The 21,291-nt window shown below is 38.5% G+C and overlaps 1 protein-coding gene across 2 annotated transcripts in view; it reads right to left on the bottom strand.

Moving 5' to 3' along the window:
• LOC137296476 (NAD(+) hydrolase sarm1-like) overlaps positions 1 to 21,291 on the bottom strand; it is a 67,661-nt gene that overhangs the window by 28,459 nt on the left and 17,911 nt on the right. For both annotated transcript variants that reach the window (XM_067828268.1, XM_067828273.1), the window contains exons 3-5: positions 6,866 to 7,042; positions 3,630 to 3,754; positions 2,788 to 3,023 (exon numbers count right to left, since the gene is read on the bottom strand). In XM_067828268.1, coding sequence (XP_067684369.1) covers positions 2,788 to 3,023; positions 3,630 to 3,754; positions 6,866 to 7,042 — 538 coding nt within the window. The remainder of the gene's footprint in view (positions 1 to 2,787; positions 3,024 to 3,629; positions 3,755 to 6,865; positions 7,043 to 21,291) is intronic.

The following is a 21,291-nucleotide window of genomic DNA, read 5'->3' as shown; positions in this document are numbered from 1 at the left end:
TCTGAAGTTAGGTGAAATTATTGAAGGCCTTCAGATTAAGATTTGCAGGCAATACCTCAGAGTTGGCGGAAATGTAAGTGGTAGTATGGTTCTAGGGGAATGTGGCAGGCTTCCATTACAATATAGTTATATGTCAAGAGTAGTTAAATATTGGTGTAGGTTAATTCAGTTAGAATCACATTGACTCCCATTTCAGTGTTATGATATGTTGAAATCTCTTGATGATTCAGGATGGACAACATGGGCTACAAATATAGAAAAAATGTATTATTTTCATTTGGTTTTGGGTTTGTATGACTCTCACAGGATGTCGGTGATAGCAAGGCATTTGTGCAGCGCTTTAAACTTCAGCTTTCTGATAATCTCAAACAATCATGGTCTGGCACTGTTCATAACCTTTCAGATTCAAACACTTTAAATCATTACTGCATGTGGAAAGCTATCTAGCATTATCAATGTCTCTTTATTTAAAATCTCTTCTAGCAAAGCTTAGGTGTAGCAATTTTGGATAAGGTATAGAGGTAGGAAGATATAATGGCATACCCTTGATTGACAGAGTCTGTTTGTACTGTAAATTAGATAATATGAATGGTATTGAAGATGAAACACATGTCCTTTTTTATTGTAAATTATATAATGATGCTAGAAATCAGTTTATTACTCCATTTTTGTATGGTAATGTCAGCTAACAAAACTTAATACACGTACTTAATAGTAAAGACAAAAATATCATCATAAATGTTTGTGAATTTTGTAAATATCTACATGAAACTGGAGCTGCAACTCTGAAAACATAAATCCTGTCACTTTTAAGTGCACCTACTTCAACTAATTTATTTTGCATTGTGGGCCTTTGGCCTTTATACCGAATAAAATATCTGTTTGTCTGTCTGTCTGAAGGTCACCAGAATCAACTGGGCCCTGTGCCTTCCCTAGATAAAGCTTGATATTGAATGTGAAGAAAATCTAGTGATCAGTTCTTGAGATATCTCTCTGACAAAGTAAAAAGCTTGTGCCCTTGAGATGAAGGTCAAGTTCACCAATCCTGACTGAGACCTTCATTTTACTGTGATAAACCTAGATATCAAATATGAATAGCATCTAGTCAATGTTTCTTAAGGTATTTTAATCCATACACACATAAGTACGTACGGATGGAGCATAATACTATATACCCTGCCACGCATTTAGCGCGAAGCAGGGTATAATTAGTCAAAATTTATTCATATTTTGTTACAAATATGATAAACAAAATAGCAACAAAAGCATCCATGGCAGAATTTGAGCTATATATCCAAAAAGAATTGAGTTCTAAGCCACAAAAGTAGCCTGAAGAAACTGCCCAACTGTCCACTTGGGCGGTTGAGGAGAGAGTGAGGACAGGGCATGCTGAGGTCATGTGGGGTCTTTGGTGAGAGGAGAGATAGCTCAACGGTGTGAGATTGACCTTCCTTCAAGGGAATTGAAGGGATTCAAGTTTCCATTTAACTGTTTGGAAGAGGGGAAAGATAAAGCAAATAAACGTGAGTCAGAATAAGGAAAAAAAAATTATTTACAACTAACAATACTTAGTAACATTAAGGACATCTACTGTTCAAAGTACGTAACTTTTGTTCACATTGGTATGATTCAAGTCAAAACAATTAATACTGAATCTGAAACAAGAGTCATGTGAAGATGACATTTGCCCAAGATCTGGTATTTGATGATCATGATTACTAGACTTTTTATTTCTGCTTTACTGGAAATAATTGTTATTATTTTTTCAGCAGAGTTTCTGACTCTCAGTCTCATATTGTAGAAAGGAAATTATACCTTTATTGTAGCTTGTCAAAAACTCCAAATCACTGGTTTAACTACTGTGAAAATAACATGACACACACTCAAGATGTACTTCTGAACTATCATAATTTTTATCTTTTAACTGTTTGGAGCAAATATTTGCTTTGGATTTGTCCCTCCTTCTGGTAAAAATCTATTGATTAGTTTCTGTGGCATTATTTTTACATCAAACTGTGAAACTCATCTGCTGTTCTGTCTTGGCCTGACTGTTGACTCCAGTGCACGCAGGCTTTCTTGTCAGTGAGTGATCAGTTTTTCAAAGAAATGCTTGCTTCAGTCTCTGTAGCTTTACTGTGAGACCACGACTGATGATTGACAAATAGCAAAGAAAGATAACTCTATTTTATTATCATATTACCATTATTTTACCGACCAAAATGAAATCTGTCTTTACCAAGCACTGGGCAAAGGGATTTTTAAACCCCCTGCCTAAACCCCTTTTCACTGAAAGGCCAAAATCCCAAACTACACAGGTTACGATAGCAAATTTCATCAAAATATATACAATGGTTTTGGTGACAACTTGTCATCATGAAAACATTACAAAAATAAAAATTAGGACATAGAATTCAGGCTCCAGACTTAAGATTCCATGGAAATTCTGGTCTGCTTTGTGTGACCTGTATTGCTGTTTAGTGTACCGTCATTTAGAATTCTGCCATGTTAACATTCTAAGTAAAGACTTCATTTGTCTATTGTCACTGACACCACATGTAGAAATATATGACTTGGGAGCTAATGTCGTAATACGGCATCCCTATGGATTGTGTGGACACAAATTCTATTAATTTTTATGTTGTTCCTCCTGCTTCCCTACACAAATATCAATTACAGAGGTTGTAGTCACATGACAAACCTTAATAAATAAACTGGAGGTACAGTAATAGATTGTGACTTGAGGACTTTTCTTTACTGACATGTGAAACCAGTCAATTTGAAATTTACCATCAAGATTCTGTATGATCTTCTTTCGATGGATACTATTGTTGATTCCACATTCACACCTTAGCTCATCTTCTGTTAGACAGCGAAGCATGAACTTATCAACCCCCTGTCGTAACATGTAATAGGTGTACTGAGAGAGGTCTGGGGTGAGGCTCATCAGCCATGGGTCAAGTCCTGTTGCATCACAAGAGGAGTAGTCAGCAGAGATCTTCAGAGATTTCAACTCTCGTAAGAACCTGTTTAAAAAATTGAATAAAGTTATTTATATGTGGGGATATGAGTGAAATGGGTGTAAACCAATTTAAATAGTATTCCAGATACATCAAGGTGTGTCAGCTTAATAAGAAAAGCCTGAAGCAATCTAAGACTTCAACATGAAACTTAAGGGTATGCAGATTTTACTGATAACATATAACTGGGCTGAACACATAATCGTTGGAACATGAGACAACATTGAGACAAAATAACTCTAAGAATATTTATTACCTTTGATATGCCATAAACCCAATAATTTTGGCTCTAATAACTTCTGTTGAAAATTCTGAAGATTAATTCCTCTTCATTGTCAAATAAACACAGCTATTTGTGAAGATAATAGCATTACCAATCAACATGAAGGTCTTCAGCTTAACATGGTGAGAAAACCTTACGTGTTTTCTAAGTGTCCTGGAGTCAGTGGTACAAATGAGTCTAATCTCTAGAATTTAAGTTAAGTAATCAAAAGTGACTGTCACGGCTGTATGTGTTAATCAACCCAAACTGAGAAAAGCAGAGTGTCAATAGCTTGTTGGCCAAATATCCTATCAAGTAGTGCCCACAGTGGTCCTTAGAGTGGCTCCTACCTCTTTCTCACAATGCTGGAGCTCATCTGCAGGCCTTCCTTAAGATCATCATCATTGAGTATAAGCAGCAGATCACCATCAACCTCAGCTTCCTCTACGTGACTTGAATACTTGCTGAACCCAACCTATGAAACACAGCAGCTGTTCTGATGATCAACACTTTCCTCCTACACAATGTATTAGGTGTCTTGAATGAACTTACAGGTTACTGACAACTTACAAGTTTATTTCCAATACGGGTCACATTAACGATATTCACACAGGAAAACTGCACATGTATATCATTCAAGACAATATCAAATTGGCAAATTTCTTTTCAAATATGACAAAGTTTGAATGAGTTTTGTGTGTATGGAAGACAGCAGTTGATACATTTTTGAAGCAGACAGATTATTATAATAATATTTAGGGAAAACATGTTGTCTGCTTGTCTTATGATATGGAAAAACTATCAAAGAATGAAATTAGTCTTCAATACAACCTAGAAGACACTCTGTACATAACAATGGACTGGGGTTATCAAAACATTTAATCCCAGCTAAATGAACTATCAGTTTATGAGATGCATTTAATACTATTTAGTTTTACTATCAGTGATCCCAGGTAGTCAACTCATGTTGAGACCGGCCCATGTCAAATATTACAATTCCAAAATGATGTCAGATTATGAAGATTTGCAGAAAACATAACTGACTATTGATAAAGTCTGAATGTCTATGCCAGTTCGTTTTCTGTGTTAGGTACCTTGGATCATATGTTATGAAAGTGAACTAAATGCACACAGCTTTGTTATGTCAGTGTGAATATGAGTGTGAGAACTATGACTTTGTGATATCATGGCACTGCTGACTGTGCTAGCAAAACAATTCTGAAACTTAAACCAACTCAGATGTTCATTTAGGTCATGCAAGGAAATGTGAGTTAACGCAAATGTAGCTGGCCAACAGATTCAAAGTGTACTGATGCAGATGTAGGTGACACCGTGGCTGTGAAAAACATCCGTACCTGATGAATCAAATCAAGCATAAGCTCCAGGCTTTATGTCATTAACATGATGTTGCACAGGATTTTAGTTCAAGTATTGTGGGTATGTTTGTCTATCAAGTAACAACACGTAATTTTTCCACCTATGACAAATGACAGCAGTCTTTAAATGACTGAGTCTGACAATATAATGATTAACGTCATAAGCATGAATCAACACACTTGGGATACATGCATCAACACGACCCCCTAAGTAACTGAAGTAATTACGGCAAATTTGAAGGAAATGCATCTCAAATGTAAACAAACGCAGCCCACTCGCGAAACAAATTGCAGCGACATCAGTAGTTTAGTGGTAATAAGAGAAACACAACGCTCCTATCAGAAACAATGTTGGCCATCTTCAGAGATTTCTCGGCTCAGTTCCGTGATTTGTTGGTCGCGTTCTGAGACTCACATATCAAAACATGGCGTCACTGGAAGGAGCATCCGTCTCGGTGAAGTTTGTTTTTAGTTTCTACTGTTTTCATTTTCATAATTATCCATCTTTGACCACCCTTTGTTGAATGCGTTTAGGTATGAGGTGTTATCGGGGCTATAAATTATTTTTTTTAGGAAAAGATCGTCACTGCGAAAGAGCGTCATAAGTCATGCCCCTGGATGCTTCCGATGTTCAGACGTAAACAACCTCAGGTGGCATGACTTATGACACTCTTTAGCAGTGACGATCTTTTCCTAAAAAAATAATTTATAGCTCCAACAACACCTCATACCTAAAAGCATACAACATGGGTGGTCAAAGATGGATAATTATGAAAATGAAAACAGTAGAAACTAAAAACAAAACTCACCGAGACGGGTGCTCCTTCCAGTGATGCCATGTTTTGATGTTTGAGTTTCAGAACGGGACCAACAAATCACGGAACTGAGCCGAGAAATCTCTGAAGATGGCTGATCTTGTTTCAAGTATTACTGACATTGTTTCTGATAGGGGCGTTGTGTTTCTGTTATTACCGCTAAACTACTGATGTCGCTTCAATTGTTTCACAAGTGGGCTGCGTTTGTTTACATTTGAGATGCATTTCCTTCAAATTTGCTGTAATTCCTTCCATTACTTAGGGGGGCCTGATCAACATAGTCATCAATTCAGACCACCTGTGTGTCCCCTCATATCAACCATGGCCTCAGTTCACCTGGACTGGTGTGTGTCAGCGTGCATGTGTGGATTTTTTGACAATATATATGGTAGTAACTTAGCAACATAGTACTTAGCTTCTCCATGCATCTCGCTAATGAACTGGCAGGTGAACTTAGCGATAAAACATACTAAACTCAGTAGTGACTCGTGATACCCGAGAGACCCGGTTGAGTTGAACAGTGTACATTTAGTGTCTGGTGGTACCTGAGAGACACAGTTCAGTTGAATAGTGTACATTTAGTGTCTGGTGATACCTGAGAGACCCGGTAGAGTTGAATAGTGTACATTTTGTGACTGGTAGTACCTGAGAGACCAGGTAGAGTTGAATAGTGTACACTTAGTGTCTGGTGGTACCTGAGAGACCCGGTCGAGTTGAATAGTGTACATTTTGTGACTAGAGGTACCTGAGAGACCAGGTAGAGTTGAATAGTGTACATTTAATGACTAGAGGTACCTGAGAGACCAGGTAGAGTTGAATAGTGTACATTTAATGACTAGAGGTACCTGAGAGACCAGGTAGAGTTGAATAGTATACACTTAGTGTCTGGTGATACCTGAGAGACCCGGTAGAGTTGAATAGTGTACATTTTGTGACTGGTAGTACCTGAGAGACCCGGTAGAGTTGAATAGTGTACACTTAGTGTCTGGTGGTACCTGAGAGACCCGGTAGAGTTGAATAGTGTACACTTAGTGTCTGGTAGTACCTGAGAGACCCGGTAGAGTTGAATAGTGTACATTTTGTGTCTGGTGGTACCTAAGAGACCCGGTAGAGTTGAATAGTGTACACTTAGTGTCTGGTGGTACCTGAGAAAACCAGTAGAATTGAATTGTGTACATTTAGTGTCTAGTGGTACCTGAGAGACCTGGTAGAGTTGAATAGTGTACATTTTGTGACTGGTGGTACCTGAGAAAACCAGTAGAATTGAATAGTGTACATTTAGTGTCTAGTGGTACCTGAGAGACCCGGTAGAGTTGAATAGTGTACATTTTGTGACTGGTGGTACCTGAGAAAACCAGTAGAATTGAATAGTGTACATTTAGTGTCTAGTGGTACCTGAGAGAACCAGTAGGAGACATCATTTACAGTCCAGAGAGGCACCTGTTGTGACAGACGATGTGGGATTTTTTCACCTATCACCTTCAGAGCCTCTGCTGCTAGTTTTGAGGCCACAGCATTAGGGCTGCCGGCTATCTTCTTTAGAGGCTGTACAGCACAAATCTCATGGAATATCTGAAGACAACAATGATAGGTTCAAAAATAACATTAATGATGACAATGATGATGATTTGATATTTGCAATAAATGTAAGTAGCAGCAAATGGTTTACCTGCCAGAGAAAGTTTTGTGTTTTGAAAGACCAGGTGCAGACCAGTGACAGCTGTTGTTTCACTTTAAGCATCTCATAACAAACGTTTGAAATAACTGTATCAGGCCAGCAGTTTCAAATATGCCCAGGCCCTTGTGGCCTTCAGTAAATCATCTGTCATTTATGCTTTTTCAATTGGAATTTTTTCCCATATTTTAGTCCTTCATTAATGTTCTGGAATCATTCATGATCCATCAAGTTATGATAACATACAGCTTCACAACCTGGTATTTATGCGCTTTGTACCTATGAATGTTAATACCAGTCTAAAACAACTAAAAATTTCTCTTTGCACCATGGCCTGGGTAACTGATCTTGTAGAAACAGCATGAAATTGTGTAAAGTTTAGTCTTTTTTGTTTTTATTGGTTTGACTTTGACAAAATGGGCATGCAGATTTCATTCCGGGCTTGTAGATTTCAAAGCCTACCAGCGGCTGCAGGCCCTGATTGAATACTGGTAAATTAAAGTACTGCAAACATGTTCATAACAACAATTATCTGTTGCAAGTAAGGAGTTGATGGATTTAGAAAACATAATTTTTAAGCAAAATTGATATTTTAAAATTATCCTGACTTATGCTTATTATTTTTATCTCCTTCTTCTATGCGAATCTCCATCTTTGATGCGAATGATAGTGGAACACTTGAATCCCTTGCAGTTCCCTTGAACAGGATGTAAAAGTTCACTTACCCATGAGTTGCCTCCTTGAATCCTTCCCTGCCAAAATAGTCATGTGACTTGCCATGCTTGTCGCTCTCCTGAATAAGCCCTTGCACCTGGCTTTGCTGGGAAACCAAAAGTGCTTTCTGCAGGGAGGTTGGGAGGGTTTGACACCATGAGTCAGGATAAGTATAAAATATAAATTTTGCTGAAAAATTACATATCTTTCCTTATCCTGACTCATGCTTATGATGCTTCCAGAATCTAACAGAAATGGTGGTGGGTCAGGCCACTTCGTGGATTCTTCAGCTGTCCTTAAATAGGTCAAGTATTCTACACATGGGAACTGCTTAACGGCACTTCCTGGATCGTGGTCTTCCAACTTCCACTGTCATCTCAGGGAGGCTACATCTTGTCATATCTTCTCTAAGACAAATTTACTAGTATTTTCTTATTAGTTACCTATATACAACCCAGTGAGTATAACATTGTTGCTATAAGTGTATGGGTAAGATTGTTACCTGTACACAGTCTTAATCACTCATGATAGTCTGGTCTAGATGGTGCACATGGATTCTCAACCAAAACTCTCCTGAGTAAAAGTTATCAACAAGTCAATGTGATAAAGGTGAGATTTATAACTCGCCTTTGTGGAACCATTAGTTGTTGTGCTACAAGTGGCCAAAACTGGTGAATGCTGGAGACGTCTTCAGTAGTGATGTCTCTGAGGTAGTGACTGGCAAACTCTGTCAGACTTCCAATAGCAGCCCTCCATTGTAGATGATATCAAGCAGTTTCTTTGGACAGTGAGAGTGGACGCCAAAGCTCTGAGTTCGTTTGGCTTAGAAGATCTTGGAAGTTCTACTCCTGCTGCTTTGTAGGCCTTCAGTATAAGGGCTCTCAACCAAAATGATATTGTCATGCTTGAGACTTCTAACTGCCATCTGAGTGGACTGGCCTCTTGATGAACTTGTATCCCGTCATCCAGGTAGAAGGCACTACATAGACCTTTATGATGTAGACAGGTGATGATTGACTTGGTCACTCATGTAAATAACCACAACGATATTCCAAAGGGCAGGATGCTCCACTGGAAATATTGACCTCTGAACAGGGATTTCAGGTATTTTCTCGACATCCGAAGAATCAGGTTGTGTAGATATGCATCTTGTAGATCTATGCTGGACAAGTAATCTGCTGGATGGAAGAGTTGTCTGAGTTGAGGTAGGTGCATCATCTTGAATTTCTCTGGCTTGACGAGACAGTCTTGGTTGAATCTCTTCATGCTGTATATCAACCAGAATTTCTCTATGGAGTTTTGAGTACCAGGAAAACTGGGCAGTAGAAGCTGGGCGCCAGATGATGTTGATCTATCACTTCTACAGTGTTCTTGGCCAACAGCGAGTTGATGGCTCTTTTAACTTTTCTGCCTGGTCGTCTGTTTAATTGAAAACTTATGTTTCAAGGGTCAGTGGTGGTGTGGCAGTCAGCTGTACCCTGTAGTCATTTTGCAATATTTGTGAGACACAGTCATCCTCCAATACTTCCCAATTTTCCCAGTACCTTTGTAGACATCCACTTACTGTTTACGATGTTGTACAGGAATGGTTTGGGGTGGAAGTGTCCAGTTGTTCCTAAACCCATCTTCAACATGTTGATCCTCTGGAACTTCTGGGAGTTTCCATGCTGTTTCCGGATAAGCATCGAAAGGAACTCTTCCTACCTCTGAAGCTAAAGCATACTTTCTTCTCCTTTGAATTCTGTATTACAGAGAACTTTGACCTGTTGCTGTACCTGTTTGAATTTGATGGTCAACGTTGGCCAACATATCAATGGACGTGATCATCATAACTTCTCTGGAATCATGTGTGACTTCCTTGGCAGCTTCATTAATTTCCCCACTGAAGATGGTACGCGCCACCCATGGAGCTCTTAGCAAATGTTTGGTGAACCTGTCACTAAATGAACATGTTGATAGTAGACCTTGTCTTTGTAGCAAGGTGAGAGTTGCCTATGTCAAGGCCAGGTGATCATACATGAAGTGCTGGTCAAAATTATTGGTGCTGATAGGATCATTATATTCTCTTCAGTCTGGAACCTGGATATCAGTGCCCTGTTGATCAGCGTGTAGCTAGGCCACAGAACATTCTTCTAGTCATGGCTTTGAGTTGAACAATCTTCTTGTCTTCCATCTTATAAAACTTGTTATGGGAGTCGCTGATCAACTTCAAGTGATCATCCAGGTCCGGCATGGTCATGAAGGGGTCCATGTGATGTAGAAGGAACTTAAAAGCATTGAACATTGGTACATGTTGATTCTGGATTCCGGCTTCCTCAAATGCTGTATGGACATTTGTAGACACCTTCTAGATCGGTTCAATTAGTGGAATCGTGAGGGTGTCGAAGTCATCTTCTAGCATCTTGTATGTGAACACTGCATTCAATACCCTGGAGGGGGACGCCAAGTCCAAGCAGTTAACGATCCAAGATGTGACCTCTGCTTCCGAGAGGACGTAATCACCCTCTTCTGCATATATTCCCTCAAATAGTTCTGGGACCGATGAACTGTGCCTTTGCGAATGTTTTTCCTTCTCCAATCGTCTGTCATTTCCATCTTGTGACAGATGGCAGACAGATCTATATCTGTGAGGGCTGCGGGATTCTGATGTAAAGTGACTGGATCTCAAAGAGGATTCCCTTCTTCTTTCTCTGAGTACGTTCCCAAATGTTGAGAGTTCGCTGACTTCATTGTCTCTTGTAGTCTCACAGATGTTTGTGAAACCTCCTTTTTCTTCCCCCATGATGGCTGAGTCTTCCAAACATGAAAATCCTATCGATCATGAGCATTCGTGGATGCCATCTTCAGCCATAGACTTGTGGGATGAGGATTTAGATCACTCAGGAATAGGTTCTTGAAGGTCCATGCTTCCTCGAATGCCATCTGTCATCAAAATGTTCTGACATGTCATCAGCAAACTGACACTCCATCATAGCCACCATCTGCGATTTAAACTGTTTCATGAAGTCTCCCAGGTTTGAAGTTCTGAGTTGTAGGCTGGACCTCATACAGTGTTGACAAAGTGTTTGAGAACACTGAAGAATCACCTGCTTTTTCTTGCTGCTGCGATGAGGCTCCACTGGTATTGGTGTGTCAGCATATATGTCTGCTTTGTCAGGAGGCACAATGTCTTTGTTGAACAACCTCTGATGCATTGATTTACTGGAAGGAGTTGACTTCGACAAGGTCCTAGATAAAGACAGGTTCATCTGCACTGCAGATGATGTGGACTTCCTCCTATTACTCTCCAATGGCATCAGCTCAGAAGTAGGAGACTTCTTCTTAGACACAGCTAAGTCCTGACCAGCAAATCACCTGAATTTCAGAAGTAATCAACAACATACGGTTACGGGTACTATCTCCATTTTATCACCTGTGACTTGAGATGACTTCTTTACCTGCTCCCTCACATGTCTATTGATGCAACACAAATACAGTAACGATAAAACTGCAGATGTGATAAATTAAACACAAGCTGTAAGAAGATGGATGAATGTATGACGGGCATTGGGGGTGACAGGCATTATGATGAATAAATATCACAAAATATGGATAATTTTCTGTTACATTAAAGCTAAATAAATATAGCCAAACACCATACATGCTTAACAGGCATAAAAGATCTAAATAGAAACAAAGAATACGCTGCTGTATAGAGGATTCCAGTGTTCACTCAACCATCCCCCTGGGCGATGAAGGACAGAGTGACAAGCATGGCTAGTCACATGACTGTTTTGGCAGAAAAGGATTTCTTCTTCAAGGGAACTACAACTGATACAAATGTTCCACTATCATTTGCATAGAAAAAGGAGATAAGCATAATAAGCATGAGCCAGGATAAGGAAAAACCTGCCCCTTTAGACATATCATGTGTGACTGGTGTACCAGATGTCTTTTAGTTGAAGCATATCCAAACTATTGCTTCTGCTGACACTTGTCAAAAATGTGACTCAGGATTATAGAAAAGTACCCCTGAGCCCCTTAATGGAGCCCCAATCCAATCACATGACAAAGAGCACCATTCAAAACACACAGGATGGCCATGAAGGAGTTTCTCATCAGTGTTTGATAACTTGCTGTGAGCTTGAAGTTTGAGTCAAAATGGTGGAAAGTAAGCAAAGCATAATAAATGACCTGGGGAGACTTCTTGAGTGCGACAAGACAGGGCTTAACATTTGAGAGCGCAGCAGTGGAAAACCTGGTTTCCAGCCTGCAGGAGAGAATCAAGAATGCAAAGTCACCTGGTTTACTACCACACTTGGCAAAGTATTGAGTTTATGAAAATGGGATTCAAGTGTTGAGAACATTCTAATCATATTCTCAATTGCATACAGTAAAATAGATACCGTTCCCTCCCATTCTCATTGGCAAGTGGAAACTGATTCCATCGATTCTGGGTGCTGCAAGGAAATCAAGGAAACCTGACTATTGTGTGTGGGTATGGTAAAGGTGTCTGGTCAAATCCAGTCAGCTGGATGTACATGTAGTGCTGGATAAGGTATAAATATTATTACTGCTTGTTTCAACAACTGTTGCAGACAAATCACTGTAAATTAATTATGAATTTTACTTTATGTTTACACATTATTCGGTTTATTAGTATCACCTTTTTAGGGGGCTAAAACTAAATGTGATCATTCAGATATGATGACCATGTCAGTATCTTAAACAAATGCAACCGACTTACAAGGGAGTATAATGAAATTATGAATTGTAACCAGTACAAGCAATACCTGGTTAATGATATTAGAAAAATATAAACATAGAATATTAGTTTCATCATGTATCAGTAAATCCTTAAAATCCTACCCTGAGGTAATCAGAACTCCACTGTAAGACAAACCATTCACTAAGACGAAAGTTATGTCTAGACAGGTTAATAAACTGCTTTGATGAGGTAAACATCATCGCCATCACCTACATTAAAATAACATTATGCAAACATTATGCAAAAGTTAAGGGTCGTTAAAGATCCAGCCCAGAGTAAGCAATCACGCATCCACTAAATGTGCCAACAAGATTAATGCCACTTAGAACAGGATTAAACAGGATTAAGTACTCCCCCTGTATGGTCATTGAAGTTGTTCTGGTAGGACACACCCCATTTTGTTTATTCTGTCTTTCATTGCCTATTGTAGGTTACACCCATTTTTGCATCAGTCAGCAAATCATAATCTTTTTATTGTTTTAATTATAGTTAAATAGTCTACACCTCCATTTGTCCATGAGTAGGGTTTAGACTCCCAACACAGGTCAGCTCTAGCCCTCAGCCCAGAGGGTTGTACCGACTCTCTGTGGCCACCCTTGTTATTCTATTTCTTGTAAATAAACCTGTAATTAGCTTGTTGTGACTTCGAACTCTTTGCTGAGTTAATTCCAACAAGCAAACCAGCACGCCAGTTAGATTAGGGATTTCACTTGGACCCCGAGATCCATAAACAGGAGTATGAATTATTGTGTTTTGGTAACTGGCTTCTTCAAACTTTCACAGTATCGTGTTAAATAAACTGTAAAATTCTAATTTGCTGTTATATATTATGTTGAATTAAGTTAACTTTAAATTTTTTAGCTTAAGTACAATAATATTGTTATAATGTGTAAGACCTAGATCCATTCAATTTAAAAAAAAAAATACTCAGGCTAAAATTTAAGGCTTACTGAATATTGTTGAATACTTGATGTTTGAAGTCACAATGAGCAGTAGTCTAATCTTGGTTGTGTACACAAACAAGTAAATAATCTATTCGTTGCATATAAAAACTTGTTGATTTTGGTAAGCAGCCTCTGTCACAGAGAAAACTCAATGTCTGGTTTAATGACACCTATATGTCTGCCTGCCTGTCTGCTAAATACATAGCTTCAATCATTGACCACATGCAATTTAAAACTTTACGAATATCAGGCTATACATAAACAAAATAAATTGATTTATGACTAGGGCACATGTGTCATGTCTCTGCCACATTATGTAATTAGGCAGGTGTGATACTTGTACACATGACATGTTCTTATGTCTGTGGGTTGCAAACAAACTACATTCATTTTTCTCACATGGCTGGATCTAAGGGTAACTGGTGCAAAGTCTTGTCAGTTTCAAGTCCTGCTTTGTACTTGGACGAATGACAGTTTCCAGCCACGCAGTAGTTCACCATCTTTACAATGTAGTTCACAATGATTTTTTATCGGATCGAATGCAAATTCAGAGAACATGTATTTACAAAGCCCAACATCTCTATATACACTCTTTATGGATAACAGTGTCTTCTAGTGTATATGATTTTGTTTGACAATGGTAAATGAATCCATAATGAAACGACGCATCAAATACAATAAAAGAAATTGTTATCCATAAAGATTCTCATTTTCTTGTGACTTGCCATAGTTCTGAAATGCCCATCAAACATATCATCTTTCTAAACACACAATGAGCCCTCAACGTATCAGCAAATGAACCTCCAATCGGAAGCTGTCGTTACACTTCAGTGCACACCCACCCACTATGACTGGGTTTGGTATCCCGAAGGCTTCGTTTCGAGGAAAGTAAGCCCAAGTGCAAAATATTGCACTTTTGAATCACGAGACACTTATAATGTTGTTTATTTGTTTTTTTCAAGCAGTGGTCTAGAGACCAAACATATGGACGGATCGCACAAACGCACCATGTTTCGCTGGTCACAGAGAAGCATGCTTTTTCACGTGCGAGCAGACCACGTGATCTTGACCACGTGGGACACTGACGAATCGATCAGTGTGTTGAACAGGATTGTTTGAGTAAGGTGACTTATCGTCACGATTTGTATTAGCTTGTCCAGGTAGGATGCAGTTATATAGTTAAATAGAATTTTGAACAGACAGTTCATTCAATTAGAAGTAGCCCATATGTAGCTGTAACAGTGCAGCAATCTTGGAATACTAATAGATAGTATAGGTAATAGAATTTAAAGTTTCATATTAAGTTTCTTTCTCCATTATAAGAGATTCACGTTTAGTTCCCCATGTTTGTTGGTTAGATTATTTCATACAGTTATAGCCAAGAGAATCACGTTTTGTTCCCCAAATAGTACACACAACTTTTCAATTCCACTGCGCACCAATGGTAGCAGAGCGTGGTTTTCTGTTCCATTAGATAGAACCAATAGAAATAGAACTTATTTGAAATTTAGACAGATAGCAAGCTTCCACCCAATAATGGCGGAAACTGAGACAGCTAGCCAGCCTAGGGCAACAACTTCGATAACTAGATGTCTGTCGGAGACAGACGAACGTGTTCGAGTGTTCGCGTTAAAACAAAAAAAGGCAACAGCCAAATCGAATTGTACCAAAGCTCGGAATAAACTCGTTTCTTTGATAGAAAGTGATGATCTACCACCACAGAAACAGGTAAGGGATAGCGTAGATCACCTGAATGAGCTTTTTGTGAAAGCAATAGATGTTATGCTGGAACTTTCAAAGGTTTATGTTAAACTGGACGATCGTGAGAACGTTAACAAGTTGGATCACAAACTTAGTAGATTAGAGGAGGAAAACAACACAGTTCTTGAATCTGTAGAGAGATATTTACAAATTAGATCTGAATCTAGCAGATCAGAACTAAGCTCTCTTTCCGGTAAGGGGTTGCATAGGCTGTTCAACGAGGGTGTCCAGCAACAAAGTGTTGTGTCTCGGCGACAGTCTCGTGTTGCATTTAGGCAGCAATCTGAGGAAGCTGCCCATGAACGTTTGATATCTAAAGGACCTAACCAAGGTAAGGATGATAAGCTACCGCTGCATGTTAGTGAAACAGCACGCTCAGGTAAGTCTGATAATCAAGCCATAGGGAACGATATGTGGAAACAGTTAAAGCGTGTTTCCATACCTGTCTTTTCTGGTGACGTGAAAACCTACCAAAGTTGGAAGGCTGCCTTTATGACTTGCATTGATCAGTCCCCAGCTACACCTGAGTATAAGTTGTTGCAATTACGCCAATATCTGTCGGGGGAAGCCTTGAAATCAATTCAGTCTTTAGGTCATAGTTCAGCAGCTTATGATGTTGCTCTGGAACGTCTTGAAAGGAAATTTGGTGGGAAACGGCGACAGATTGCAATCCAAAATGAGGAAATTAGTAATTTTAAACCAATCCGTGAGGGTCATGTTGAGGATCTGGAGAAATTTGCTGATATTTTGGATGTGGCAGTCGCAAACATGAGAGAATCAGATAGGGTAGAGGAGTTGGGAAATGGTCTCCTTTACGTCACTTTGTTGAAAAAGATGACAGAGACTATGGTAGCACAATATCAAAAATGGGTGTTTGAAAGGGACAGGCAGGAGTCAGCAGAGACTCTCAGAGAATGGATAATGTTAGAAGCAGAATTTCAGATTGTGGCAAAGGAGGCAGTACGCGGATTGAATACACAAGGTAAGAGATCAAACCCCAAACAAAAAATGTCTAGCACATTTGTCAGTGATGTTATAGTTTGTGGCCTAGGCTCTGGACATAGGAACTGCAAGACTTTCAAAAGTATGCTTGTTCCTGATAGATGGAATGTAGCTAAATGACTGAGGCTTTGTTTCCGTTGTCTCAAGGGCAATCATCTTGGGAACAGCTGTCGTCAAAATAGGGCATGTGGTATATCAGGTTGTGCAAAGAATCACAACAGATTATTACATAACACAAACCTCAGACCAAATGAACTCAGTGTTGATTCTACTAGCGGCAACCAAGAGAAAAATAAAGCGGAACCACGGGTTGTTGAGCAGGTGGTTAAAATGGGTCATGATGAAGAGCACACACAGTCTAAAACACATGATCAAACCGAAATATCTCATGCAACAATACCACCAATGTCAAATAAGTTGATAGGTCTTCGCACTGTTCCCGTGGTACTAAAGAACGGAACGAAGAGCATAACAGTAAATGCTTTGCTTGATGATGCAAGCACGAAGTCGTACATCAATGCGGACATTGCAGCTGAGTTGGGATTACAGGGTGAACCACAGAAGATCTTTGTAAATGTTCTTAACGGTCACACAGAATCGTTTGACACAAAACCTGTAGAATTCAGGCTTGAAAGCATCAGTGGTGATTTAGGTATCCAGATGTCTGCAATGACAACGAATGCTGTGACTGGCAATTTGCAAGTGATAGATTGGCAAAAGCATAGTCGCAAATGGGCACATTTGCAAAATATTCCAGTTCAAGACAGTTCATTCAATTAGAAGTAGCCCATATGTAGCTGTAACAGTGCAGCAATCTTGGAATACTAATAGATAGTATAGGTAATAGAATTTAAAGTTTCATATTAAGTTTCTTTCTCCATTATAAGAGATTCACGTTTAGTTCCCCATGTTTGTTGGTTAGATTATTTCATACAGTTATAGCCAAGAGAATCACGTTTTGTTCCCCAAATAGTACACACAACTTTTCAATTCCACTGCGCACCAAGCAGCAATATATATTATAAGTGATAATTATGTTTTAATTATGTCTGATTTTTTGGGTGCATGTGACCTTTAATGTCTATATTTCATTTACTGTGTCAGTCTGACAAGAAACAAATTAAACTGATGACTGTGTACAGTCGAGACCCGTTTATCAAAACACTTGTCTTTTTCTTGAAATAGTCCAGATAAAACAAATTTTTGGATATCTGAACTATGGACCACATGTACATGTACAATGAAACGAACATAATAGGTCTCGGATGTAATCATTATTGATTGATAATATATCAACAAGCACATCACCTTCATATTTCCTGCTTGATACACTATGTCTAGACTTAAACCGTGGTAACAAGCCATGAGAATAATCAAAGTCTGTGATACCCATGCTATTACCAAAAGTATGTGATGTTTCACGGACTCACTTAACTCTGTATCACCATGCTAATTACAGGTAGTTAATCTTCTCACACATCAAAGACTCCTGTCTTCTTTTATGTTAGGGCTCACAAGGCCAATAGGTATTTTTGCATGTGTAAATGTACTGACTGGTGCTCAGCCATCCGGATACACAAGACAAAAACTTGCATTTAATTTAGCATTTTGTATGTGTAAATGACCGTCCAATTATGGAAAACAGATTTCCGAATAAGTGAGTAATTTTACAGCATTGTAAATTCGTTTTAATGAATTTTTGTTTGGAAAGCAAGTTTTCCACATGTCTGTGGTTCAGATAAATGGGGCATGACTATTGTCAGTCTGCACACTTGAATGAACTTTTCCTGTGAATGTCTCCTATGTTTGCTCACATTTATTGATGCATGTGCTAATATCTGATGCATCCATTGGCCCACAATAATCAAGATGCATACTCTTGGAAAGAGAGGAGAGTATCTGGGCTTCTTTACATTGTTAAATATGTTTAGAGACTTCATAAAATATTCTGATTGCATTTAGTTTGAATAAAACTAATAAAATGCAGATGTTGGGGCCCAATGTTTAGATAAGATAAGATAATTCTTTATTATCCCCAAGGAAATTTGTTTTTGTTTTGCACTGTATGCAGTTCTCCATTCTTTTCTTTCATGAAGCAGCCATACATAATCAATTAGCTAATGCAATCATAATCATATTGTTTAAAATAAGTCATTCACTGAATTTGTTGTTAATACATCTAACACTAGTCAGCATAAACAGCCTTCATCCAGAAAGGAATGATGAATATTCCGAAAAGAGCATGAGAGTAGGATCATTTAAAATTTTGTTTGCTCATAACAACTGCCGACACTTTCGATAGGATAGATATTTGTGGAAATATAGCATTAGAAAACATTTTTTTCTCACCTTGTCACTTCAAAGATGTTAGTAAATCTTTTTGGAAAAATACTGTGGGTAAACTTTTACCAGCAATGTATCTGCCATTACTGAAATGTGATGAACACGATCTGTCATTCTGTTTGATGAAATGAAAATGTTCTCTGAAAATTTATATTTGCCGAAACCAAGCCCTTTGTACATGTTGTAAGATCTTCTTTGCTGGACAGCAGTAAAGAGGGACAATTTTTCCATTGACGATCTTCACATGATAATTCCAACAAACACAACAATGGTGTCTATATGCAGACTTCGAAGTCTTTTCTTTCACTCCATCCATGTCATTGGTAACAGTATGCCTGTCCTCCAGTTTTGCTCTCTGGAAGTAGGGCAGCCTAACTTTTTATTGTTTCAGTGAACAAACAAGCTACAAAGGGGAGGAAATTTTCAAGGGAGATAACAAATATTAGGTATGTTCCATATTTCATTCAAAGACATCATACAAGCTCTTCAATAATAATGACAACTGCCAACACATTACCATTACATCCTGAAACAACCTCATAAACACATGACTTGATGAAGTCAGATTTGTCATAGCTTGACTATTACATGTTAACATGATGTGTTTGTGAAAAGCCTTAACTTGGACAGGTCATAATGTTTCAACATACAATAAAATTAATATAGAACAATTTTGGTTTGTATTAAAGTAGCACCATGACCATAGTTCTTACTATTTTAATCTATAAAGTGAAAGTTGCAACTCAAATAATACAACACTGGATTATGTAACATTATCACCTTCAAGTTGATGCATGTTATATCATTGGATATTTCTGAACGTAATCACCCTTACACAAATGGTGGTTTTGGACCCCCCATTAATTAAACTACTAATTAATATCAATAGCAAAGATCTAGACCAACATTCAAAACACTAAACCCAATATGACAAAACCCGTATCCCACACAAGCTCACAGTGGACACAGTGAGCCGGGCTATTACCTTTACTATGCGAATGTCTAAATGGAGAACTGAGTCACAGCAGTGGGTCGTGTTGACTCTGCCTTGGGCCCATCCATTTAAGTGATATATCATTATGGGAGTAACTATGTCAATTATGGGATTATTGCCATATTTATGTCTTATGAACTCTTTTAGGTAGATTTTAACACACATATCTAAACTTATTGGTGCACTGAAATCAATAGTCATAAAAAACGTTTAGAAGCAATCTCTACCAACAACAATAGTCAACTGATAGATGCTGTGCCTTAATTCTCTGAGTTTGTTAACAATCAGAGGCTCGACATCAGCCAAAGATATATCTTCAACCCACCACATTTCTTCCATTATAATACGTAGAGTGAATAAGCAGGTGGTGGCATGGTGGCTTGCAGCTGGCTGGGGGGTGCGGGGGTCTCCCCAATTATATTGATTTCAGTGAAGCAGTTTAACATGTATCTTCTATTATGCCGTTGGTTTTCGTGATAAATGCCTGTTGAGCTTGTTGTATCCCTTGTTTTATGTGCTTTTTTTTCTCGTCCTCGCTTATAGAGGTTTTACGAACTGTTGATCTAATCTCATTCTTCATTTTGTTGTATTTTTCTAGTTTGCCTATGATCAAATGAAACTCGTCTTTTGAGATTTTGTTATCATTGAACTTGGTTGAAACGTGATCTTCTATCGAGTTTAACTTTGATACAGCAAGAATTCTAATTTCATCGTGTTTAGCTTTACGATTCAATTTGCGGGATACAAATTTAAACACCAACCCAACTGTTCCCATCACTACTGTCCTAACACCACCGGAGCGGCTACGACTGTTGTCAACAATCCAACTCCTACTGCTCATAATCCAATGCTAGCTGCCATTAGGGTGGTGTCAGCGCCATCTATGTAGTTTAAGGCTCTATTGTATTTTTTATCTATTTTGTTACGGTTAAGAATTTACTGTGACAACAATGTAAGAAATCCCCTTGTGAACCAGCTAAATGGTACAAGACAAGTCATAAACGTCCAAAAATTCGAATATTTATGAACATCGGGCTATACATAAACAAAATAAATTTATTTATGACTAGGGCACATGTGTCATGTCTCTGCCACATTATGTAATTAGGCAGGTGTGATACTTGTACACATGACATGTTCTTATGTCTGTGGCAAAATTTCTGTTATTATGCAATGAGAGCAAGGTATACAAAGTCACAAGTCAATGTAACAATGCAGATTTCAGGTACAATTCAAGAGAGACAAAATCTAAGTCAATGGGACACAAAATACAATATAGTAAACTCACCAAAGTCTTGGTGTGAGAGAGAACAGCTATGGCAGAATGTAAACACAGTGATCGGTGCGACAGCAGATAATGTAGATTCAGGTGTTGACAGCATTTCAAGCGTGGCAGTGATGTGAATGAGTGTGAGTGTCGCCCTCAACACAGCAACCAGCCTTTTTATATATATACAGTCATTTCCAGAAAGTTCGGGCACAAACGAACATCATCAACACTGTAGAATGCCCTAGGATAAGTTTCCCGGAAGTAGACACATCAAAAACTAGGAGCAGATAAATTCCGGAAAACCAGAATGCTAAAAGTGTTGACCAGCTATTAAAACGAAATGTTTTGAATAATTAATATTCAAAACACTA

This window comes from Haliotis asinina, chromosome 1, assembly GCF_037392515.1.
Source record: "Haliotis asinina isolate JCU_RB_2024 chromosome 1, JCU_Hal_asi_v2, whole genome shotgun sequence".
NCBI lineage: Eukaryota > Metazoa > Mollusca > Gastropoda > Lepetellida > Haliotidae > Haliotis > Haliotis asinina.
The sequence above is the reverse complement of the archived record's forward strand: the minus strand, read 5'-3'. Positions and strand labels throughout refer to the sequence as shown.